Source organism: Pteronotus mesoamericanus, unplaced genomic scaffold, assembly GCF_021234165.1.
Source record: "Pteronotus mesoamericanus isolate MK-2021 breed Mesoamerican mustached bat unplaced genomic scaffold, CSHL_Meso_final contig_2, whole genome shotgun sequence".
Classification (NCBI taxonomy): Eukaryota; Metazoa; Chordata; class Mammalia; order Chiroptera; family Mormoopidae; genus Pteronotus; species Pteronotus mesoamericanus.
In genome coordinates, this window is record NW_026555084.1 from 6,523,702 (window position 1) to 6,549,951 (window position 26,250).

The 26,250-nt window shown below is 38.7% G+C and overlaps 1 protein-coding gene across 2 annotated transcripts; it reads right to left on the reverse strand.

Moving 5' to 3' along the window:
- Positions 1–5,763: 5,763 nt before the first annotated feature.
- Positions 5,764–18,852, reverse strand: MAT2B (methionine adenosyltransferase 2 non-catalytic beta subunit). 2 transcript variants are annotated; one of them, XM_054568080.1, is made up of 7 exons: positions 18,661–18,852; positions 12,788–12,982; positions 11,314–11,428; positions 10,983–11,135; positions 9,287–9,480; positions 7,631–7,744; positions 5,764–7,254 (listed from the first exon to the last, which is right to left on the reverse strand). In XM_054568080.1, the coding sequence occupies exons 1-7, from the start codon at positions 18,688–18,690 to the stop codon at positions 7,084–7,086; spliced, it is 972 nt and encodes a 323-aa protein (XP_054424055.1). In that variant the 5' UTR covers positions 18,691–18,852; the 3' UTR covers positions 5,764–7,083. The 2 variants fall into 2 exon arrangements, with proteins under 2 accessions (XP_054424055.1, XP_054424054.1); XM_054568079.1 differs by lacking the exon at positions 18,661–18,852 and adding an exon at positions 16,738–16,908 and having other exon boundaries at positions 5,765–7,254.
- Between the last annotated feature and the right edge of the window lie 7,398 nt (positions 18,853–26,250).

The window sequence follows — 26,250 nt, forward strand, 5'->3', positions numbered from 1 at the left end:
CTCGCCTTGCACCCACTTAGGAGAGCCTATGAGCAGCGGAGGTGGAGAGTGAGGGCCTGGGCCCCATGAAGCCTGCCTGCACCACTTACCAGCTGCAAGTCAAACAACATGCTTATCATCACCGCGTCTCCCGCTTCTCCATCTATAAGAGGAGCACAAGAATAACAACTACCCAACAGGGTTATTTTGAGCATAGATGGAGTTCCCCAAGGCAGGTACCTAGAAATGCACTGAAGCATTATCATCATGTCAAATGCCAACTCCGGGGAGCATCAGGACACACCCAGGTTGTCAAGAGCTAGAAAGGGATGCGATCAAGTTGTCAATCAGAGGAAGGTCGATCAAGGAAAGAGAAATAATGGGGAGGCTTTGGTGTATAGGCCTGTGGATGGGAGTGGGGAAAAGCTCAGCCAGAGTGAACATGGACCCATGAAAGTGGAGCAGAACATGAACGAAGACCCACTTAGAAATCAGAGGTGTTCTGTGGATAGGGATACCCCGAAGTTTGTTTTCGTTGGCTTTGTTGTTGTTCCCTCTTCTTTAAACAGAAAAGGCATCACTGCATTGAACCATCTCAAAAGGAATTGTGTAAAAAGCATTCTATACAATTTGAACTCCTATGTGGGATTGAGTTTACCTTCCTGAGCTGAGGCAAAGGCTTCTGGAAACAAAGCACCGACTAGGATTCCTAAATGAGCATCGGTCCCCATGGTTCAGTTCCTTGAGGCTTCCGGCAGCACAGAACCTAACAGTTCATTCTCCACAGTTGGGTTCTGAGCCTGGGGCTCCTGGTGACTTTTCAGAGAGCTTCATGATTGGTTTGCTTCTATGGGATTTGGATGAAGATGAAAAATGAGCCCAAGGTTATTTGGAAACAGTTCATATTTAAGAGACCTTCAATCCTTTCGCAAGTAAGAACTGGCCTATAAATATTGTATAAGCCTAGAACAATTTCCCATTTGCTAATGTTACCACGGGGGAAAAAATTAGCAATGGGCACATCCATACTTCAAAAGTTAGGGTAAATTTCATTTTATTGAGGATAAAATAGTTTGGAAGAGTTGAAATCGTTTCACTCAGAAGGGAATAGCAGTTCATAAAGGAGGGAAATTGTGTTTGGATTTCCCAGGACTGTGATGAAAATACTCTATCTAAATGACACCTATTTGTGACTGAGTGTTCCCAGCCACTGACACTCAAAACCGTGGACTCCTGTCCCCAACAACTCATATGGTCGTCGTTGGCCCTTGTTATTCTGTGGTCACCGGGATAGGGTTATGCAGACTGAAGATTATCTATCTCGTAATTCATGAAGAAACTGAATGCAACCATCTCCCAGACACGTAACAACTGAAATGTCTTTTCAATCACAGTCCACCACCATCCTCTCGTGGCACTGGGCCCTTGGGGCCTCCCTGCCCCTCACTGAGCCGCGTAGGCCATCTTTCCATCGCAGACCTGCTGCCTTAAAACTCAGCCTTTACAAAGCAGTTGGTGTCGCACTGAAGAGCCCCAACAGAAATGTAATAAACAATGTTTTGAATTATATTTGGGACATTTAAAAATGCTCTGGACTCAATTTCATAAAGCATTTGCATTTGTAATGGAAAAAAAAATACATCTCTGAGTTTCCAGTCTCAGGTTAACAGACTCCTTTTATGTTGTAAATTTTTGCAGGAGCAATTACAAATTGTACACAGATTCATTATTTCTCAAGTACTTTATCAGGATGTTTCCCCATACGTCTAATTTGTCCTGTCTGAAATATAACTTCACATAAGGGATTTTCTTAATTGCTTTTGAAGCCCTTCCAAGATAATCAACTGCTTTTTGGAGCATGACAAAGGACAGCAGACAATAGTGCCAGTCTTGTCTTAGGATCACACTGAAGTTTTTGGGTTAAGAGATAGCACAGAAAGGCAACATTTGCCTCTTAAACTATTCAGTATCTCCATTTCAATTTGATTTCCATTTAAATGACGATGAGAATGGCAAGAAGAGAAAGTCCTATTTTTATCTGTCCCACTGTGATGGCTGTCACTTTGGGGGTGGATGCAGTCAATATTTACAAAAGCATAAAATACAGTCTTTGCTATAATGAAGAATCTTACCAAAGATTAAACAAAGACAAAGTAAAAATAAAATAACCAGATTTGGGAAGAAGGTAAACTGTCAAAGGCTCACTGTGTTTCTGTTATCCTGATTTAACAAATTTAAGCAAATGACGGGACACATTCATTTTAGAACATTTTTACCTTGAGTGTGCAAGCTGCTGTTTCGAAATAACTTCATTTTTTTTTTCGTTACAGAACTGCATTGAATTTACACGGTAGGCAGGATGATGGTCGCCCGCAGATGTCCACAACCTGAACCCCAGAGCCTAACGTGGAAAAATAGACTTTGTCGATGCGATTTAAGGTTACTGACCTTGAGAAGGGGAGAATATCCCTGATTCTCTGGGGCACCCGATTTAATCACATGCGTCCTTAAAACTAGAGCTTTTCTGGCTGTGGTGAGAGAGATGAGACAGAAGGACTGAGTAGATCCGACACGAGGGTTCAACCCACTCAGGCTGGCTTTGAAGATGAAGAGGCCACAAGCCAAGGAGTGTGGCGACTTGTAGAAGTTGCCAACAGCCCTCAGCTTATAACCAGCAAGAAAATGGGGACTTTGTTCCCACAGACACAAGGAACTGAGTTCTACCAACCTAAATGAGCAGGAAATTTATTCTTTCCTAGTGCCTCCAGAAAGGGATACACCCTGGAGACACCTTGGTTTTAGTCCAGTGATTTGTGTGTCAGGCATTTCACTGACAGAACTGGAAGCTACACATTCAAATTGTTTAAGCCACTACATTGGTGGTAATTTGTTAAAGCCTCACAGAAAACTAATACACTGTAGCAAATTACCCTATTTTTGCACCCAGATCGATCATCATTAATGTGCCCAAATATATTTTAATATTAATTTTATTATCAGTTGGTATTTAGTCAGCACCACCCTGGGCAAAGGTAATTCAAATACTGCTTGTGAAAATGGAATTAAATTGTATCTCACAAATGAAAATATAAAAATTCTGACATTAAGAACAGATTGGGACATTAGGCGAAGGATAAACATTATTAGCTTTCTTTTAGATCTACAATGTTAATATGACATGCTGACCCCCATGCATCTCCCAAAAAGTGCTCTTGGCAGAATCAGAGAATTGACTGTTCTCAATTTTCAAGCTTAACCTGGGCAGTGTTTAAGAAATCCCCAGGAGTTCAAGAAATATTTAAGTGTATTTAACCAAAAGACACTCAACCATGCACTCATGCCTCATAACTGTGTCATTTTTTCCAGGTGAAATCCAGGCAATATTAATAGCCCAAAATAAAATGGTTAATTTGGTGCTTCATTTGTATTAAGCGATTACCTTATCTAAGACACTATGCTCCAGTTGTGGTTAGCTAACTTTCCCAAAGGCATAATGGCAAAGAATAGCAATTCAAGTTGGTCAGATCACCAAAATTGCAATGGAAGTTGTCAAACTAAAGGAAACAATGTGCAGCTCATAAAGTGAGTCAGGAAGAGATTCATGATCCAAGCCTATAAAAATCCATGTAAGTAAGAAGTTCCATTTTAAGATGATGGATGGAATACACGCATGTACCATTTCCTCCCAAAACCCCAGTGAAAAATGTATTTTTTAAGAAGACACACAATAACAAGACTAGAGAGAACTGGAAAGGAGACCTAATAACAAAATCTGGGAAGCCAGAAAGAAAAGGGGACTAACGGTAAATGAGTTAACCATCCCCAAAAGGGGTTGAACTGTAGCCAATGGCGGGGACACTGAGAACCAAAGTAATTTACTTTGAAAATCCTGAAAAGGCTCAGACCATATACTCCGAGTCTTGGAAGAAAGAGAAGAGAAAGAGTACAAAGAATTGAGTGAAATTAGATTCCCAGATCCCCTCCCCACCACCTCCAGATTACTGGACTTCTACCCTTTGGAGAGGCTAACATAATTTCTGGAATGGAAGGCGGGGGCAGTGGGCAGTGACGTGTCAAGGTGAGGATGAAGGTACGACACAAAACAGGAAGACTAAGTGGACATGAGAAAGCTGAGTGCCAATTACTGGACCTGTGAACTGTATGGGAACTCTTTAACAATCTAGCAAGGAATCAAAAATTGCTTACCCTAATCTGGGGGTTAGGTCTCTACTAGATGAACCGCACACTCTTATGTATATGGTATTATTAACATACATGAGGCAAACCTGGTTCTAACAATGGCTCTCTCCATCACTAATTAGGGAGTCTTTACTATGGTACCAGGTATAGCAAGCCCCACCCCACAGGCACGCAGTAAGCCCAATGCTACAGGTGCTAGTTATCTGTGCTCCAGGCATCTGCACAACAGGCTGGTGAAACAGAACCTGAAACTCAAAAGAAAAATGTCACTTGCTAGGATCGCATTCAAATCCAGATCTGACTTTTTTCCACTATATAAAATACTGCCTTTCAAGTCAGCAAGTTCTCTCAACTCACCTATACACTGTTTGCTACTAGTGACAGATCTGGCCCACTGTCCCTGACGTCAGAGCCATGGCCCAGCGCTCAGGGATGCTCAATAGGCTCAAGGAGGCCTGGGTGATGAGGGGAGCAGGGGGCACCTGGTGTGATCGGAAGAATGATTTTTATTGACGATGTCAACAAATGAGTAAAGAAGCTACAGATACAGAAAGAGGAAAGCTAAAATAAACCCTGGGGAGCAGGACCGGAATCGGAGGTATCAATGTGAATTTATGGTGTCATATGTAGAGAGAGATGTCAAAAATGTCCAGATCATGAAAGATTGAGGAACTGTTCCAGACTGAAGCTAAAGCACGATGACTAACAACTGACTTAGAAAAGACATTACTGGGGTGACTGATGAAATGTGAATCCATCTGTGGATTAGATATTTGTATCAATAATGTTAATTTCTTGATTTCAATTGTTATATTACAGAGTTATGTGGAAGTATGTTCTTATTTTTAGAAAACATAGTTAGGTTTATATACTATAAAGTGGGTGATTTGGCATTTTGGCTGCAACATGCTCTTAAATAGTTTGGGAAAAAACATACCTTATTGTGTGTGCATATAAAAAAGAGGAAGAAAATAATAAATGTGGCTAAATGTTGACAAATTGGAAAATCTGGAAGAGGAATATAGGCATTCTCTATGCTATTATGCCAACTTTTCTGTAAGACTGAAATTTCAAAATGAATAATAAAAAATTACATGGACTAAACAAACTCCAAGGCGTATTAAATGAGAAGAAAAACAAAGTGTAGAAAAATGGGCATTACGTTACTCTTTGTGTAAATAAAAGGATGGTTGGGAGTATAGACACATATGCAGAGCACCTCCAGAAACACACACCAGAACCTGACCAATGCTGGTTTCTTCCTCAGTTGGAAACAATCAGTGGCTAGAAGGATGAGAAAGGTTTTAACTTTGAAAATTTGAATTTTGTACTATATGAAATGAAGTAACTTAAAAAAAAAAAAAAAGAAAAAAGAAAAGGTTTCAAATTTATGAGCCAGGCTGGCTACCTTAGAAGTACCTGGCAACATTTAAACCTAAATTAGCAAGCATCGATTCCAGAAACTCTATTTCTGTGGGTCCAGAGTAGGGCTCAGGCATTCGATCAGTCAATACATCCCTATTTATAAAACACAGCATGGTTTTGGGATTGCTATTTTAACCAAATCACCCAAATCTGATCTTCTCTAAACCCCCAATTCTAAGTACATTAGGACTTTTTATCCAATGAGAAAGGAAGATCATGATCTAGGGAAAGAATACCCAACAAGTACAATCAGAAAATCTGAAAGCAGGGTCTTCACTGACCTCTGAACAGAAGCCAAGTCGTACCAGCCGTCTACCTTTTCCACTTCCTTCCTGGGGACCAAAGAGATTGTTGAGGTAAGGTCACCTGAGCATTACTGGGTACAGATAGCACATTCATCATTCTACATTCTTCAGAGGGAACATTCAGTGTAAATGTGTAACAAGATTACACTCATTTTAGTTAAAAAAAACAAAAAACAAAAAACAAATGACACAAGTAGATACAGTATCTGTAACATTCTAGATCTCAAGTGGTGGGTTCATCCTATTCCTTTTTACCCTGTTTTATGTCTCAACAGATTAACTATATATTCTCTTGGATGCATCAGATATTACATGGTAAGAATATAATTTTTAAAAATGAAAGCAACAAAATAACACTAAGTTTAGATGGCTGGTTCTTAAATTTAAAAAAAGGAACTATAAGAAAACTAAGCATTACCATGCCAGCAGTACTTATTTATTATTATTCATGAACGGTCAAAAGACAAGGCCCATTATTATTAGTATAATCGCACATATGAAATATCACTTAGTGACATGGAGTGAAAAGGACAGTTTTATATGTATTTAAAAATTACAGACACAAACACACATATTCTCAAGTGTTCACCATACGCTGCTACAAAAGCAGGAGGCATCGAGCGGCAGGAGTGCCAATATACACAACATGTGGACATGTATCAAGCATAAAAACTGTACTGAAGTTGCAAAAATAAAGTTTCTTTCTTCAAACATTTTGATCTGGGCTCAAGCAAAGCAAACAATGAACAACAATGATTTTCATACTATTTAACACTTTTAAAACAGAAAAGGGTCAAAGTTGCAATAGTCCTGAAACTGTAGAGGTTAGAGGAATGAACAATGCATTTCATTCCCTCCCTCGCAAAAGTCTACAGCAGATCGGTTTCATCCTGGCTCTCAAATATTGAAGAATCATAATCTACTATACTCAAACAGCAAGGTAAGCCAGGACAAACAAAATGAGGAAAACAAACATTATTACTTCAAACAAGGCATTACTGACCTTAGTTCTTTACATAATTTCACTAGTGCAAGAACATCATTTACCTGAAAGATCGTTAAGTCACAATTAAAGAGCACTCATACAAAACTATTTTCTTTTTTCTTTAAAAAGTGCCACATACTCTATCATTTAAAAAAAAAAAAAAAAAAAAAAAAGGACAACACATGCACACTAGTGAAAGACCGTTTGTCTCCATCTCTTATCAATGAGGAAAGGCCAGAGCGATTCTTTGATTCCAATTCGAAATGGTGTTCTCTGGCCAATGCCCAAGGTCTCCAATTTGGAGCAGTCAAGCTGAGCATTTCTTGGACGTTGTGCTCCTAACACAGGACTGTCAGTTATCTTTGAAGAAAAATAAAAACAAAAAATTAAAAATAAATGAAAGGCTACATGTTGAGGTTTTTATATTTTTCTACTTCACTTTGTCCTCAGTGCAAGAAATCTGATTTGATTCCTGGAAAAATTTTTTTTTAAAAAGGCTGTCACAATCAAGGCAATACTTTCTCTACAAAATCATCAATACCAATGGGCTTCTTTATACATAAGAATTTAGAAAAAAGTAACAATATAAACTGCCAACATACAAGTGAAGGTCACTGTGATTCATACTGGAAAATCAAGTTACTTCCAAAGCAACAAGCAAATGTTATCAATAATACACACTACAGTGATGGTTCTGGACTTTCAAAAAGCGAGGTTTTAAATGCCATGTACTTACTGGTCTTAAGTGACTGATGGGGAGATTGAAGGCATCTGCAATTGCACACGCCATTTCATACTTCGTCATCTGTTCATTGCCAGACCAGTGAAAGGTTCCCTTAATTGATGGATCCTGACAAGGACACAAAAATTCACAACAGTTTCAACTTTTTGAGTTGAGTGGAGTGGTGGGTTTGATAAGAAAGGTGATTTAAAGGCCCAGGAATTAAAATGCATTCTCTCCTTTCTAAAACACTCTATAAATATTCAAAACCCCTACTAAAATGAAAAGCAATTTCTAGAATTTAGCCCTGAGAACTTTTTAACATAAAAACATTTTATTTAGCAGGAATCCCAGAAATGACTAAAGATTTTTTTTTTTTCCAATCCTCACCCGAGGACATGCTTGATTTTAGAGAGAAGGGAAGGAGGGACAGCGAGGGAGAGACATCAGTGTCAAAGAAACACTGATCAGTTGCCTCTCGTACACATCCTGACCAGGGACTCAACCTGCAGCCTAGGTATGTGCCCTGACTGGGAATCGAACCCATTACTTTTTGGTTTATGGGATGATGCTCCAATCAAGTGAGCCACACCAGCCAGCATGATTTATAGATTTTTCTGGACAAACAGCCCAATTTAATGAGTATTTGCAATTATCCTAAGAAGCTAAAAACAAAATTTAATAGAACCATTTTTCAAGATGAGCTAATTGGTCGTAACATCCTTAAATATTGTCACAATACATATTTAAGAGATATATAAATCTTATGTATTAAAAAACTATACTTATACTATTAGTATGTTCTAAAATAAATCAGCCTAATCTTTTTATGGATATTCTATTTAGCTCCGACATTCTCAAATGTTTAAAATCAACTATTCAAATATCTAAAAAAACATACAAATTATTTTTTTAAATGGCTGAAATTATAAATTCCTATGTAGATTCTTCTTTGATATTACACAGATCTTAAGCAAAGTACGGTAACTGCTTAAAAGACATTAGGAGAACCCTGAGTGGGTGGCTCTGCTGGGTGGAGTGCCGTCCTGTACACGTTTGTGGGTTCCATTCCCTGTCGGGGCACATACCTAGGCTGCGAGTTCAGTGCTCATATGGAGGCACCCCATTAATGTTTCTCACATTGATGTTTCACTCCCTCTTTCCCTTACTTTCTCTCTAAAATCAATAAATGTATCTTCAGGTGAAGTTTTAAAAAAAGAAGACACCAGGAGACTGCTTGAAAAATACAAGTTTCCAGTAAAAGAATGACAGATGTGGTCTGTAATATTTGAGAAACACAAGGGCACGATATTTTTATTATTTAGAAATACAGCCTACTATCTGTTAACTATTTTTGCTTGGTCTCCTTGCAGTTTTAAAAAAGTACTTTATAAAGTACAGCTTAAGAAATATGGTTAAATATTGTAATAACTACGTTTGGTGCCAGCTGGGTACTGGAAATATCAGGGGGAACATTTTGTAAAGTATACGATTTTCTAACCACTATGTTGCACACATGAAACTAACACAAAAATAATACTAAAATGTCAACGGTTAATTGAAAATAATAAAATAATTTGAAAAATAAGAACAAAGCTCTTTAACTTTCACTCATTATCAGGATTTTTACTCAGACGGAAGTTAGACAATCTTCCGTCCCAAGATTCTCACCAGCATTCTCTTCTCTGCTAACTGACGGCACACGGTGGCTACGTCTTTGACATGCGTGGGGAACCTCTGCTGCCAGTGGTCCATGTTCGCTGACTTGTTGCTGAACTGCACTTTATCAAACATAACAGTCACAGCACTTTCTTCAAGCTTTTCAACTTCTCCATACAGAACAGGAATTCTCAGAACAGCAGCTCCTACAGATGAAGAAAATCAGGTAATGTCTGAAAGCAGACTGGTTCTTAGATATTGATGTAAGATGAAAGTACATGGATTGAAACAATATTGTAAAAAACTTGCAACAGACCAAAATGACAGAACTCACCTGTAATGCTGCCCATTTAACAAATGTGATCCTGAATGTTTTTAAATGTTCTCTCATTTGGTTATTTTTATATATAAGTTCTTCATTATTATGATCATTAAAAATAAAACTGATCATGAAAACTAAATGCAATGAGTGATCCTTGATTGGATCCTAGATTAAAAAAATAAAATGCAATAAAGGACATTATTGGGACAATTGGGAAAATTCCTACACAGAGTGTAAATTACACTAATGTCAAATTTCCTGAGTGTGGTAACTGCACTGTAATTATGTAAAGAGCATCTTTGTTAGAAGATACACAGTAAATTATTTGGGGGTAAAATTCAACTTATTCTTAATGAGTACAGAAAAAAACTATGTACAAAATACATGTGGCAAAACGTTAACAATTGGTGAAACTACATAAAGGGCATATGAATATTCACCACATAATTCTTGAAACCACTGATTAAAGAATTATGAGCTATTTAGATTTTACATTGGTTCCTAATGAGGGGTTACAACAGACTAGATAATTGACACTTTTATTGAAAATCAAACACTTTACTTAAATTAACTTATTGGACAACCATATAGAGATATATATATTCAAGGATAATTTCTTCAAGATAATTTACAATACAAAAAAAACCCCCTGAAAAATGAAACATCTATTAGTGCAGTACTTATACTGGGGGATGTTTCCCAAAGACATAGTACAGTCTAAGGCAATAGTTTTAGTGCAGGGGATCAATGAATCAAGTACCATGCAGCCAGTGATATGAAAATGATATCTGAGTGATGTCTCCATTTGTACTGAATTGTAAGTATGTTGGGGGAGGGAAGGGTGGGGGATGCAGATTACAAAACAATATGCAAATATTTTAAAAACATTCACAAAAAGTGCTTTCAAACATAATCACATTTGGTGCTTCTCTCTGAGGTAGCATTGTAATAGAACTTTCACTATACAAATTTTAAAGTTAAAAAAATTTTTTTCCAGGAGGTTATATATGGACCTTTAATAATTAGCACATATGTGCATATATACATGTATATACAAACACACACAGAAGAAAAACCACACAAATAACAGCGTACCCTAATCTAAGAGAAATGAGTGCCGTTTTTTGAAATTAGATTACATACATATGTACTGTATAATTTATTTTCTATAAATAATGATATTTACGTATGCAATGATACTAGAAACTATCTGGAAAGATTCACAAATTCTTCAAGACTTCCAAAATTCTAATTTTTCTTTTTTATTACTTTTTATAATTTTTCTCTAATGATTTGTTCTTTAACTTTTTTAATTAAATAAGGTACACATGCACACACACACCATAAATAAACAGGAATCCTCAAAGCGAAAGATTGTTGTCTTACCTAAATTGTTCTCCAGGACAGCCTTTTCTCCTTCTAATTTTGTTTTGCCATACAGATTTAGGGGACATGGTATGTCTTCCTCTCTATATGGAGGATTTGTTCCATCAAATACATAATCTGAGCTAATATAGATTAGAAATGCTCCAATTGCAGCTATAAAAACAAAAACAACAATCTATTAAATTAATGATATTTACTCATTATTGGAATTTGTAACAGCTTATGCATCATTTTTGAAATAAATCTCTCATAAGCAATCTGCAAAACTTTAATCCTTACAAACTCAGCAATCATTTAATATTTTATGAAGATTTAATGAATTTGTCATTACCTGCTTCCTTTGCTAAATTCCCAGAAGCATCCACATTAAGTTGAGCAGCAGCATCTGGCTGATTTTCTACAACATCTGGTCTTCTCTCTGCTGCACAATGTACTATCACATGGGGCTGGAAGTTAAGCATTGACTTTTAACACACAAAAAAAGAATACAGCAGAGGAACTAAAGCCTTCCAACAGCAAATTAATTCATAGAAAAGTTGTTAGGTCAACATCCATTCAACTAAACAATCACTATATTTTGTCACGCTTCCCTTTTTGTAGATTCGAACTTCCTTAAATATATGTTGGCTCTGAAAAGGAAAGACCAATTTAGGAATCCCTAGGCAAAACCAGACAAACCTGTGTCAACAACTATATTTCTAAAAAATAAAAATAAAAAATAAGCTTCATGGGGGAAAAAAGAGCTATCCTTTGTGTGATTAATATGACCTACATTTTAATAATTCCATATTAAAGGGAGAGGAACAGACTGCAAATCAAATTCATAAATTAAAATATCTTAGACGATTCACTTAAAGAAAATCAACTATTATAAAAATTACATTCCCAGTTGAGCATGCAATATACCACCTATAAGCTGAGCAGTGTGCAAGAGGCAAAGATTTCACTTAGTGGAAAAGACAGGTATGTGGAGGAACTGTTTCAGTATCAGGTGACAGACGTCAAGATAGAGGAGAGGAGAGGGTCCTTTGCAGAGGAGAGGCACCTGCCTCCCCGAGGAGCTGAGCCAGCGCTAAGATCTGGGACAACCCCGAGCGGGCAGGGCTGACCTCCCTGCATCACCAATCTCCTCCTCCTCCGCAGCTGTTTGAGGAAGCTCGATCGGAACTGTTGTCACACTTGAATGTGCACAATCTGGGGTGCTTTCTAAAATGTCAAGTCCTCCGTCCCAGACCTGACTCACTCAGTTAAAGTCTCTGGGAGAGAGGCCTAGGAACAAGTTCCCCAAAGGATTTTGATGCTGGTGTCACTTGGTCCCTCTTTTTAGAAAAATTAAACTCTCCATTTGATTAGAGTTGAACAGAACCTAAATTTCTCTGTAACTTTACTATGACCGTGGCCATAAGTTATTTAGCCTCTCTGAGCCTTTGTCATCTCTAAAATGGAAAAACTTTATTCTGCGGTGCGTTTACCTTAGAAAAGTCTATTTTGCAGTTTTGTAAGGTTTATAGATAATATTTTTAAAATAGCTGCAGAGAGAGTGGTATTTAGACGAGTACTTGAGAAACACAAGCATTTTATAAAATGCTTTATACTGTCTTTTGTTAACTATGTCTGAACCTAATCGTTTTAAGGATTGCATATACTCTGCAATACTGAAGGGAAAAAAAAAGTGTACTCCATCTTGTTGCTTAATAGGTTAGACCCTAAGTGCAGTAACTTCCTTGAGAGCAAGAACATTTTCTGTATCATCCAGACGATTCTTAATACGGTTTACATGTTAAAATAAGCAGACTACACCATACCTGAAAATCATAAATGATTTGATGAACTGCATTAGAATCCAAAAGATTAACATGTTCAAATTTTGGTCTTGCTCTTCTAAAACCACAGCCAACGGCATGCCAGTTGTTCTGCTGAAATTCTTTGTACACAGCTCTGCCAAGAAGCCCAGTGGCACCAGTAATCAGAACCCGTCTATTGGGGATGTTAACTTCCTCCTAAAAGGGTGAAGGGGGAAGAAAAAGAATTATTTAGTTTGAAAATATTCTCTCAACAAAATTAGTAAACATCATCATTCACTAAATACTTCAAGTCTAAGTAGTTTTATTCATGTCCCATATCTATTTACCAATTCTTAAGTTAAAACAAAGATCAAACTGCATTGATAACTATGTCACTTAAGAAAAGTTTTAATAAACTTACCCTAGGCAAAAAAACCAAACAAACAAACAAACAAAAAAAAACGACCCTAAGATGGTACTACAAGGAATTAGCAAGTCAAAAAGACTGATTTCCTATGTTTATGATCATGTCCAAATGAGTAAAAAACAGCTACTTTAATTATGTTCTTCAGTTTATAAACTCCAGTTAAGTTTATGCTTATTTTATGGCCTGATTAAATATCTGGACTATATTCCACCAATATGTTTACAAATTGACATTTCTGGTTTCCAGTTTTTAATCCCAAGGTTTTTTTCAAAACTCACTGATTTATATTTTCATAGGTCAAAGTGAAGAAAATTCACATTTCACAGGAATTTATATGAAGGAAAAATGAATTTGACTCTTATGGCACTAATATTCTTTCTAAGTTTAACCAAACTGATAAATGTTTCTGAATTAAAACTTTAAATTTACACAGGCCAGCTAAACTAATAAATACAGATACAGAGGATAAGAAAGAAAAAACAACGAAAATATTCTAAACTGATTTGTTGTGTTTGTGGGGAAAAAAAATTCGTTACATATTAAAATTAAAAAGAAACCGCTATTTAGGATATTAAAACCAAGACAGGTTTTCCTTCAAAAATCTTCACTTATCCAGTCAACATTTATTATTTAAAAAAAAAGAAATTTTATTAAGTTTTACCATCTTGAAGCTTTTATTTCAAAGTGGTGGTTACTTAGGTAAATTAAGTGCTTACTTAAAGCAGAGCTGTTAAAACTGTGCACACAAAGACTTTTTAAAATATGCACACAGACTTTTGCTTAACCCTTAGTTCAGCTGAATAACTTAGCAGACTATACATTTTTTTAAAAAAAAGGCCACCAAAATCAAGTATTTCTATCAGAGGAAAAACTTGAAACAGAAGAGCTGACAGAGACAGTATAAAGGCAAATTCTTAAAGATTTTTTTTTTCCTTAGGTCTACCCATGTCAAGACGTTTTACAAGTGGAATGAAAATTAATCTAGGCTTTCTGTTGCGAAACTTAGCTCGAAGCCAACTGATCTATGAAAACATGGATTTCAGCCAACAAAATATTTTCTTTAAATTTTGGCAAGAAAATACCTCTACAAAGTGAGGAACCTGAAGTCTAGAGATGTGAAAGGTTTTGCCCACAATAAAAGGGAAAAGATTAAGACCAGAATTTGGGTCGTCTTGCTTCCAAGGTCCAGCCAACACACATTCTGAGTTTTGCTTCAATCCTTTGAACCTGTATTTGGTGTCATGATGATTGAATCTTATCTGCTCTGCCAAAAACTGTGCCATTGAGAAGTTAGTCCATCTCTACTGATCTGATTCCTCATTGGTAACATGAGACATTAGGATAAGGTGACAGAAGTTCTTCCAGCCTTACATTCCTACAATTCGAATATTTTCAATATTAGGGATATAAGTAACTTTTACTCTTTTCACGGAGTCTCTCTAGAGACACAATGAGCACCCTCTGTCACCAGTATAAGGGCGAAAACAAAAATTTTCCACTTGGATTATAAATTTATTTTGTGGTTGGCAAATAAAATATGCATCACTCTAAAAAGATGCCAACCCAAAATAACTCTTCTATTTTTGAGTTTCTATATATAAACAGAACTCTACCTAAAGCTTTTAAAAGCACACTATTTTGATTTTTTTTCTTTTTAAAAGACATATTCCTCTGAAAATTACTTTGGACCGTTACTCTGTAAACTTACTCCTGCAAAATGCAAGAATGTCCAAACACCCTGAAGAACTCAGAACGGAAGGAAAAAATGCTGACTAGTTCATCGAAACCATGATCAAGAGTTGAAAATATTTTGTGAGCCTGGAAAGTCTGCTCTCTCAACTTTTAGTACTTTATGAGTCAATTATATCAACCATCATTTTAAGTTTACTCTGAACTTATTTCCCTTATTGAATCAACTCTTAGATGGAGAGAGCTCAGTACCAGATGACCAGATTTCCAGACACAAAGAAAAATTCTTGAAAAATTAAACATGTATAAATAAATGCAGAACTACCACTTTGATTATGCTCTCTCACCAGACAGTACCACCAGATAAATAGCTCTTCCAGAGTGACCCAAAATAACACTCTGTGACAGTGGTTTCTAACTTAGCACACCTGCATTAAAAATGTCCTAGAAGAAGTAGTGCAGAAATACCTAAACACACTAATACCTAAAGAGGGATCTTCTCCAACTTTGGTGGTAAATATAATACTTCGCAATTTTTAGAACATCTTAAAACTTACTAAGTTTCATATTCATGTCTTTAATTGATCCTCACAAGACTTCCCCTCGAGGGAGGCCTTTGAAGAGACCGTCCTGAGCTTTAGGAAAACTTTTTAAAGATGCCCCGACTACTCAGGGGGCACTGGTCTAACCCCTGTCCCCCTGCGGCAGCCCCAGCCAGCAGTACCCCAAGCCCCGGGTGCGCCGCTCTACCGCAAACTCGGGGACAGTGCTCCTTCTCCTGGGCCAGTTTTCATTTTACGGGGTTTCGGAGCAGCAGGGATGTCCCAAGCTTTTGGTTGGACCATGTTTAGGGAAGGAAAACCCATTTTCACTCGTCTTTTTTGTGAAAAAAGTTTTATACACACGCATACATACGGATATACATAAACGTGAACGAACAATAGGTAACGTGTTCTCCGGGCTGTTTGGGGTGCACAGGCGCAACACAGAGGTTTAAATAAGCCATCTACCCTAACTTTGCCCGCTCCCCCAAATCCCAAAATAATGTGAAAGCACTAAATATGCTGCATTTCAGAAGCATCAAAATGTTGCACTATCGAGTACTGCCATCCCCTACATCCTCTCTCGCATCCCTAAGACACTGAACTTACACCCCCCGGCTAGAGGCGGTCTGCGGGCTGACGAACGCTGGGAAGCCGCGAAGAAAGGAAGGTGGGCGGGGGCGGCAGACCCAAACACAGAAAACACCTTCCCTTCTGCAACCTCCTCCGCGGTTCACAGCCCCAGACCCACGGCCCACAGCCCCGTATTTGAATCCCGGCTCGAAACGCACTTAATGAACTTGGACGAAGGACAGGCCCTCTAACCCTCCATTGTCTCATCTGTCAAATGGGGCAAAAACAACCTCCTAGTCACGGAGATTACAAGGCATAACGTCGTGTCTTGCAAAAACTAAGATTTCAATAATCTCCAAGACTGATATTTCTAAAAAGCCACCTTTCCCCCTTCTTCCTAAGATATACACAAATGGGTAAGGCCGTGGGAGAGGAACAATGGATGCGCAAGAAATTAAGAGACTCAAAACCAAACAGCTTCGAAAACCCCTCTTCACTCCGGGAGGGGCCCCTCAAAAGTGAACCCGAGGTACTCATTTCCTGCAGCGGAGGATGGAAAACACTAAGGGGTGTGCGCCGAGGTAAACAAACTCGATGGCGCCGCCTTGGACTCCTAGGACGCCTAGGGCTCAGAAGGTGGCGCTGAGGGAGCCGACCGGGCTTCGACTCGGGAGGGATGTGCCCAGAAAACCACTCCTCTGCACCCCGATTCCCACGAGACCCCGCGACGACTCCTTCACCTCCACCAGACGGCAGTTCCCCGGAACAAAGTGGATGGAGAGCTCCTTCTCCCGCCCCACCATGTCGGCTGTCCTCGCTTCTCTGCAGCAGTGACCCGCCACTTCCTCCACCTCAGGATCTCGGCGAGCCGCAGCTCCAACGCCCTCGACCCGCCTGCCCTGAGTCCGGGCAGCCCCGCTCACCACTTCCGGCTTCCGCCGCCAAGGCCGCGCCCATTGATTGGGGCAGCTGCCTGTTGCCTCACAAAGGGGCGGGCACGCTGGGGGAGCTCTCAGCCCACGCGCTAACTCTTAAAGGGATACACACAACAAAGGCCTTGGCCTTAAATGGTGAACAAGCTCGGTTTGCGGGAGTGGGGTAGTTTATTTTTTGGACTTTTCTTTCTCCCCCACCCCCCTTGACTAGGGATTGGATTGGATTGCCTGGAAATTGAAAAAATTAACTAGGCATGTAATATATAAAGTAGGATGAAACATTTTAAAGTTACGGATCAGGGGCGGTGAGGCCAGGGAGAGGGAAGCCCCATAGACATGTTATCTCTAGAGCATTAGGAGTGCATTTTGAGAGCTTTAGGAAAAGACAAAGAAGAAAAATAAAAGTGTTGGCATCTGTGTCATTACCACCTCAAGAGCCTATTTGTCTTTCTGGAATGCTAAAAAGTAGGTTTTAAAGTTGAAGAAGGAACCAAGGAAGAAAAGTAATGCTGAACCACCTGCATCACGCTTTTTCCTGTGAAATTATAAACAAAACTAAAAAACAGAACAGGCCCTGTAGGGCCCGCTAGCGTCTCATGGGACAGCCTGAGTGTACCTGTCCAGACACCCGGAATACCAAAACCTAAGAGTCGCTTACAAGAGTGACTGCTGCTGCTTGGATCTTTCTAAAAAGACCTTATTTTCAAAATCCTTTTAGGTTTCGAGCCTAAGCAGCCTTTTTCAAAAGTCCCGTGACTTTCCTTCCTGCCCAACCCCAACAAGAACTCATTCCTTATTTGTGGAAACGCTGTATTTTCGAACCAGCAATGGGAGAGAGCCCGAGGCCCTCACTTCCCGATTTCTGTTTCAATCGAATGTTTAAACCGGCTGTTCAGCGGTTGGGCATTACTGAGCACGTCCTTGAGAGAGCACTGCCCTAGCCCTGCAAATGCCAGGTCTTCGGACAACAAAGAAAAGGGGATGGGGGTGGGGGAGAAGCTTCGAGATCCTCTTCGCTCTTTAAAAACTGGATTTTTAAAAGTCTCTTGTTGCAACGTGATGCAATCTAATCTATGAAAAAAAAGTATTCAATGTAAAGAAGATTTAAGGACAAGCACAGGTAACTAGCCTTTGGACTCTCAGGGAAGCCTCGTCTATAGAGTGAGGAACTGAAGTTTACTGTATTTGAGAATCTGGTTTGATACTTACAGGTAAAACGTGGTATATAGTTCTAGAAGCATATGTGTGTGCATGGTTTTTAATCATTCTCTTTAAAGATACAAGTTTCTATGTGAATAAAGACAACATCATTATATAGGCACTATCCATATTCGCGCTGTGGCTAAGTCCATCGATTTAAAGAGAGCAACCTGGAGCTAAAAGTTTATGTTAGCAGATTCGGTTCACGCCAAGACAAAGAAAGGCTGGAGCACACTATAGATAAAATCCCCATTCATACAGAATCTGCACCTACATCATTGCATTTAATCTAGAAAATGAAACCGCTGTTCTGTTCTACATTTTATTTTTGTCAACTAATACGACTTAACTGAGGTCTCCATAGAGGGTCAATAATTAAAGTTGGTTTATTCTTCCATGTCCCAAAGTTACATGTTTTAAAGAAATGAATGACACACATTCATTTTCGCTTTTGGCAGACGTTCACCAGGATGATTTAAAGAAACTCTTAACTCCAAAATGCTTCGTTTCCTGAGCGCTAGCTCTTACCTGCTCCATGTTCTCCGGCATTTCAGGCATGGTTCCAAAATGATCTCAGGAAAACAGATTTGGGATGAGTTTCAGCCTCTGCTCTCTCTGGCTGCGTCTTTGTTCTTCTGGCAGAGAGCAGAGGCAGGGAAAACGTGAGCCTCTCAGCTTCGCTCGACCTTTTAAATTAGCATTTTGATGCCAATCCCAGAATCTCGTGCAGCTTTCAACGTTGCAGTAAACTGGCAGCTGATTCCCCGTGGCAGTCTTGAAAATACCCAATGAGAAGTTTCCTGTTTAATTGCCAGACTAATGAGGGTGCATTAGGAAAACCATTGGCAGAACCAACTTATTTTTAAAAGAAAACAGCAACAAAGCCTTTCTGTGAGGACTTGTTGCGATTTTCTCTTGCAGAACAAGCAAGAGCCAGCTTTTGGAAAGCACGCACACCAATCAACTGATTCCCGTTCTGAAATATCTTATTCAGTTATGCCTCATTAAGACAGAATCTATTTAGTAAAGTTTTCCAGTGCTTTTCCCCAGTGCTTTTAAATTAACTATTCCGAAGGTCAGTAAAAGGCACGTGGTAACAGCAAGCAGAAATTAAAATGCAGCAGGTCATTTCCATTAACATTGTCCTGCCCTCTGTTCCAGAAAATGGTATGTGGGGTGAGCCTTAAATTTGGCCAAGAATTAAGGACTTCTGGGTCAGCAATTAAATTCCTAAACCTGCCAGCACCAGAGAACAAATGAGACAATCATTCTGAAGGAGTGGAGCCCAGTGAGTTTATTTTTTTATTTCAAGCATGATAAATGTGCGCAATATCTTGAACCACCGCTCTGGATTATGGCTCAAAAACAACTTAACAACAAAACTGCCATACAAATAGACCTAAAAAGATCACTTGACTTTTTATATGCTACCCACTTAGAGTGCATAGCCCATGGTAAACTTTATGTGGCATGCAGAGAGTCTGTGAGTAATGAACTTAAAAATTTTTAAACAATTTTTAACAATTGATAAATTAAAATTCAACAAAATTTAAAATTTCTGTTCATCAAAAAATAATATTTTTTAAAAATGAATAAGAAAAGCACAGACTGGAAAAATGGCTAATAATAATCACATAAAAATGTTTCATGGCAGAAGGGTCCTAAGGTCTGGGTAGTTCTTACAAAATGCTATTCTTGCCGAATGTTAAAATGCAGCATAACATTTTGCAGACTCACTATAACCAGATGAGTTGGATTAGAACCAAACCTGATAGGTTTTGCCAACTCCAAACAAGTCAACATGTAATTAACCAAATAGTAAATATAAACAATGGCTAAGCCTCCTTTTGGGGAGACAGAGCTTTTGATGTGAATCCCCTCTCTCTACCTGCTGCAAGTAAATAAAACTACCTAGCAACCACATCTTGGTCTTAAATAGAACATTCCAAGTAGCAAACTCCTTGAGTTCAGTAACAGAAAGATGCTCAACATCAGGGAAATGTAAGTCACAATAACACTGAGATACCACTGAATGGCTAACAGAATGGCTAAATTTAAAAAGACGTATGACATCATACACCAACAAGCAATTTGAGCAACTGGAATGCTCATTCATTGCTATTGGGAGCATAAAATAATACAACCACTTTAGAAAACTGATTGGCAGTTTATTATAAAGTTAAATGTATGCCTACCTCATGACCCAGTAAGTTCATTTCCAGGCCCTTTCCCAAGAAGAATAAAAGCATATATCCCTAAAGACTTGCACAGGAATATTTATAGTAGCTGAATTCAAACAACCCAGAACTGGAAACAACCCAAACATCCCTCAGCAGATAAATGCATAGATAAATTGTGGTATAGCCATACTGTGGAATATTGCTCAGCAATGCAAAGAAATGAACTATATGAATTAATCTCAAGATCATCATGCTGAGTGAGAGCAGCCGGACACACAAGAGTATGATTCCTTTTATGTGAAATTCTCAAGTAGGTGAAACTAATCCATAGTGAAAGAAATTATCTTTCCTTGGAGGAAGGGTAGGGATTGGCCATAAATGAACTTCCTGAGGTAATGGAAATGTTACATTTTGATAGGTGTGCGGGAAACATGGTTAACTATGTTTATCGAAAATTCTCAAACTAACACAATTGAGATCTCTTCATTTCATTGTCTGTTACTGTATGTAATTTATAGATCAGTTTTAAAGCAGTAATACAGTCATGTTTTGGATCATTTGGGTAGCAAGATACTAGGCTGAGGTAGTGTTATGCATTGCATTGGTACGGAGTGATGAACTAAATGGAGAGTATTTCAATTTCCGAACTCATTAGGATCCAAGAAATCAAAACCTTTTTCCTTCATAGGATACGCATACATTTTTCGAGTTTGAGAAATAGATATCTAAGGTATTATGACGCCCCAAGGGCAAGAACAAAGGGTTTTGCTGCTTCTTTTTTACAGCCTCCCGTCTCTTTGTAAACTTGCATCTGCTTCAACCATCCCAGCTTTTGCCGTTTCTATGACTGCGACACCCACATGAACGGCTTTGACCTCCATTCCAGGTGCCTTAGAGGGATTTTTACCCATATGTTTCTCTGGCATATCAGACTCACAGGCCCAAGAAACTAGAAGTAAATTAATATTAATTTGTTACCTTGTTCTCCAAATCCAATCTTCCTCTTAAACTCCCAGGTTTGTGCGAAGAAAACTATTATACTAATTATCTTGGCTAGACTCAAATATGCATATGGGAATTTATTAGGGGATAAAGATAATAAATAAAAAGAAGTCATTAAGAGGAACAAGGTTGGATTCCTGTTGAGGGAAAGCCCCGAAAGTCTAAATTCAGGATAGATTCTGAAGAACAGACAGGTAGCCTTATTCAAATTCCTTACAGCCTTAATAGGAGCAACTTACACACACAGGCAAAGCAGCCGTTTCCAGTAGTTGTGGGGCTGGGAAGAATCCACACTCCTCCCAGGACCCGGTCCCCTTGTAAAGGGGGCTAGTAGCAACGGTTAATCGCAAAACCAGATGGCGGGTACTAGTGTAGGCCTCCCAAGAAAACAACGTAATACTAAGTTAAAAGATAACATCAGGCTGTTATTGTGCTCTATACATTCATTAACCTCCTTCCTGGGGACATGAAGATGGACTTTGGGTGGAATTTTAGTTTTCCTGGCCGTCAGCCATGCATGAGGCTACACGGTGAGTTAGTCGCCGAGTTCAACAGTCACAGTTAAACATCTCCCAGATGCCTTGGCTGCTGGAGCCATATTGCATCTCTAAAATGAGTTCCCTTACACATTCCTAATTTACTTACACAAAAATAAGTTCTTGACAGATTTCAAATGTTTAAACTAAAATGTGGAACTAAAGGACTAGAGGAATATGGGTCAAATAATCTTTGGAGTGAGGAAGCCTTCATTAAACAAAATTCTTCAAGCTGAAAGTTGTCCTAAAGGAAAGGGTCTATTGAGCTACGTGCTACCCAGAAACAGGACCAGGTCCTGGGGGCATCCATGTGATCTAAACCACCAGGGCTGGGCGGAGAAGACAAACGTGCCCCCCGTCCTGGGTTTGGCAGGGCTCTTCTGTATAATGAGTTTAGGGAAGACAGACTTAAGTTGTTTTGAAATAATTTACATTGGCTATAGACAAAAGGGAGGGCAGGAAAAGGGGAAGAGGAGAAAGTTCTGGGGTAGGTGGACAGTGCATAAGGAAGAACTTGGTGCCTCTGGGCTGGTTGCAGGCCGCAGTCTGGAAAGTGCATCCCTAACCAAGGGGCCCCAGGGCCTGGTGGTTCACTGTTCTTTTTAGAAAAGAGCTGAAATGGCTGCTTCATTCAAAGTCCCACATATTGCATATTCAAGAATGTGAGCAGTCTTTCGTGGGCTCTGGCCCGCAGCTATTAACTAACATCCCTTGCACTTGCTCGTGTGCTCAGATCTGCTGTAATTTAAGGTAGCCCAGAATTCCTCTCGTCACCTCGTATAAGCATATCAAGAAATTCAGAAACTAAAAGTGAAAATACCAACAAAGTAGACTACACAGATTTTTGTAAATATCTGCATAACCACAGCAATGATAATTAGCACAGTCAAAAGATAAACTGGGAGCCCTGGCTGGTGTGCCTCAATTGGTTGGGGGTCTGCCCACAAAGCAAAAGGCCGCCAGTTGGATTCCCGGTCAGGGCACATGCCTGGGTTACAGGTTTGGTCACAGGTTCCCCTGTCGGGGGCCGTACAAGAGGCAACTGATCTATGTTTCTCACATTGATGTTTCTCTCTCTCTCTCTCTAAAAAACAAGCAAACAAGCAAACAAACAAAAAAACTGGGAGAAAATACATGTCATGCATGAGACATGAAGAGCTGTCACGCTATATAAGGAACCAGGACAGGGATGTAAAATTCTCCTGACATCAATGGAGTGGAAAAGTATAGGTCTTCCCTTGGAATTACTATATTTTGAACAATAATATGAGGTACTACAAGAAGGAAAGGCAGAGGATATGAGTACATGTGTATTCCTCATGGCACATTTTACAGAGGAAACAAGAGGAAGTCCCTGTTCAACTGTTTCAATTTTCAGTTAAGGATGTGGTAATGCCATCAGAAGAAGGGACACCTAAGTCCGAACTTTGAGAGGCCTGGACTAAAATTATATTTATACACACACACATACACACACATTTGTGCAACTTTTCAGCTACTGTAGGGGAATTTAAAAACCTTTTATTATAAAAAGTTTCAAGGTTATATGAAATACCCTATACTTTCTACCCAAATTTCATTTTTTGTCGTCTAAATCAGCCCTACTTTTTAAAATTAAACGTTTACTTTTTTAGAAGTTTTAGGTTCACAGAAAAATTGAGGTGAAAAATACAGGTGGCCCTGCCCTCTCATACGCACACCCTCCCGTTACTGACATCCCCCCTCCAAAGTGGTACATGTTATCATTTATAAACACGCTTAGACTATCACCCAGGCCCCAGTTCACATTCTATGGGCTTAGACAAATATATAATGATATGTATCCATCATTGTGGTACAGTACAGGGTATTTGTACTGCCCTAAAAATTCCCCGTTCCTCCCATTCTTCCCACCCCAGCCCTCAAATTCTGGCAACTACTGATCTCTTTACTGTTGTCATAGTTTTGCCTTTTCCAGAATGTCATATAGTTGGAATCATACCATATGTAACCTTTTCCGACTGGCTTATTTCACTTACTAATATGCATTTAAAGTTTCTCCTCCTTGTCTTTTTATGGCTTGACAGCTCATTCTTTTTAGTACTGAATAACATTCCATTGTCTGGAAGCACCACAGTGTATTTGGTCCTTTGACCCATCATGGACATTTAGGCTGTCCCCACATCTTAGCTATTGTGAGTAAGCTGCAATGAATATGGGAGCGTAGATATTTCTTGAGGTCCCCATTTAAATTTGAATGGGACAGCCACACAGTACACATGCTCACTCAAGGGCATCTACTACCCCCATTGATTAGTACAGTGAAGTTGTAATTGTTCACACTCTCCTTGGTTGCCAGGTTTCATCGATGTAGCTCAAACTGTTCTTGTTATACTATCAATGAATGGCTGGACTTTCTTCTGAACAGATTTACATATTCAAATTCTTGGCCACTTTTAATCAGGTTATTAGATTTTTTGCTATTTATAGGATTTCCTAATATACTTTGGAAATTAACTCATCTGATAGTTGGCAAATATTTTCTTTACTTTTGTAGGTTGGCTTTTCACCCTGTTTCATTATTTAAAAAAAAACCAACCACTTCCTGGTTGGATGTAATCCAACTTGTCCATTTTTGCTTTTATTGACTGTTCTTTTTGTGGCACAAATAAGAAATCATTACCAAGAAGTTTTCCTCCTATATTTTCTTTTAGTGGTTTTACATTTAAGTCTCCAATACTTTTTGAGTTGGGGTGTGTGTGTGGTTTAAGATAGGGTTCTAATTTCATTCTTTTGCATTTGGACACCCAGTTTTAGCAATATTATTTGTTGAAGAGACTATCTTTTCCCCACTATGTGTTCTTGGCTCTTTAAACTAGTTTCTGTATTGCTGTTGGATCAGTGCAACCTTGGGGGAAAGAGGGTTGAGGGCTTCCTGACCATCTTATTGATTTCACCTCTAAGCTTGGTGTATCTTTTCACAGATTTTTACTTTTCACTTATTTTTGTCTTTATACTTGAACTACATTTTTGTAGGCAGCATATAGTCAGTTTTGTTTTTTAATTTATATTTGTATACTTCTGTATTTTAATTGGGGTATACAGACTCTTTATATTTAATGTTGACTACTGATATGGTTAAGTTTAAATTCACCATATTGCAATTTGATTTCTTTTCCCATTTGTCCTTTGTTTTCCTTTACCCCTTTTTCTGCCTTATTTTGAATTAAAATTTTTTAAAATTCTATTTTATCTTTGTTGGCTTATGGCTACAAGTGTTTTATGTCAGTGACTGCTTTAGGTTCTACAGTATACATTATTAACTTATCACAATCTATCTTCAAGTAACATAGACTTTACATATACTTAAGAACCTTACAATCACATACTTCAATTTCTCCCCTCCTTGGCTTTGAGCTTGCTGTCATGATCTAATTTTTTTTGGGGGGGGGGTAAAGATTTTATTTATTTATTTTTAAAGACAGAGGAAGGGAGAGAGAAAAGAGAGGGCAAGAAGCATTGATGAAAGAAACATTGGTCAGTTCCATAGGCCCCGACTGGGGATTGAACCTGCAACCCAGGTACGTGCCCTGATCAGGAATTGAACAGGCGACATTTCACTTTGCGGGATGATGCCCAACTAACCCAGCCACACTGGTGGGCATGCTCTAACTTTAAATGTGCATAAATGCCAAACTATGTCCTTACTTTTGCTTGAACAATGATCTTTTAAATATACTAAAGTTTCTTAGAAATAGTTTGATCCTTTTGAGTCCTCCTCTTAAGATTTGTCAGATGGGACCAGAGCAGTACTCACTGTAGGACTAATTACAAGCATACCTCGGAGATAGTGTAGGTTCCATTCCAGGCCACTGCAATAAAGCAAGTCACACAACCTTTTCTGGTTTTCCAGTGTATGTGTTTACACTATACTGTAGTTTATTAATTATGCAAAAGAATTGTCTGAAAAAATGTACATACCTTAATTAAAAAATACTTTATTGCTAAAAAATGTTGACCATCACCTGGCCTGAGCTTTCAGCAAGTCATAATCTTTTGGTGCCAATAGACTTGCTTGACATAGGGTTGCCGCAAACCATCAATTTGTACAAATAAAAAATACATAATCTGCAAAGTGCAATAAAATGAGGTATATCTGTATTCCCCAATACTGAGGCTAAACTCTTCTGTGCATCTTACTCAATGCCTTATAACTCATTTGGTTCTTCCAGCTTGGCTGGCGGGAACAGGCAGGACATCTACCCTTGTATCAGCTTTGAGCTCTATTCCTTCTAACCCTGGGGGGTAGTTCTGTCCCAGGCCTTAGGTAGTTTTCTCATATACAGGACTAACGAACACTTGAGGGAGACTTCCTACATCTCCAGAGTTCTCTCTGCAATTCTGTCCTTTCTAGTACTCTG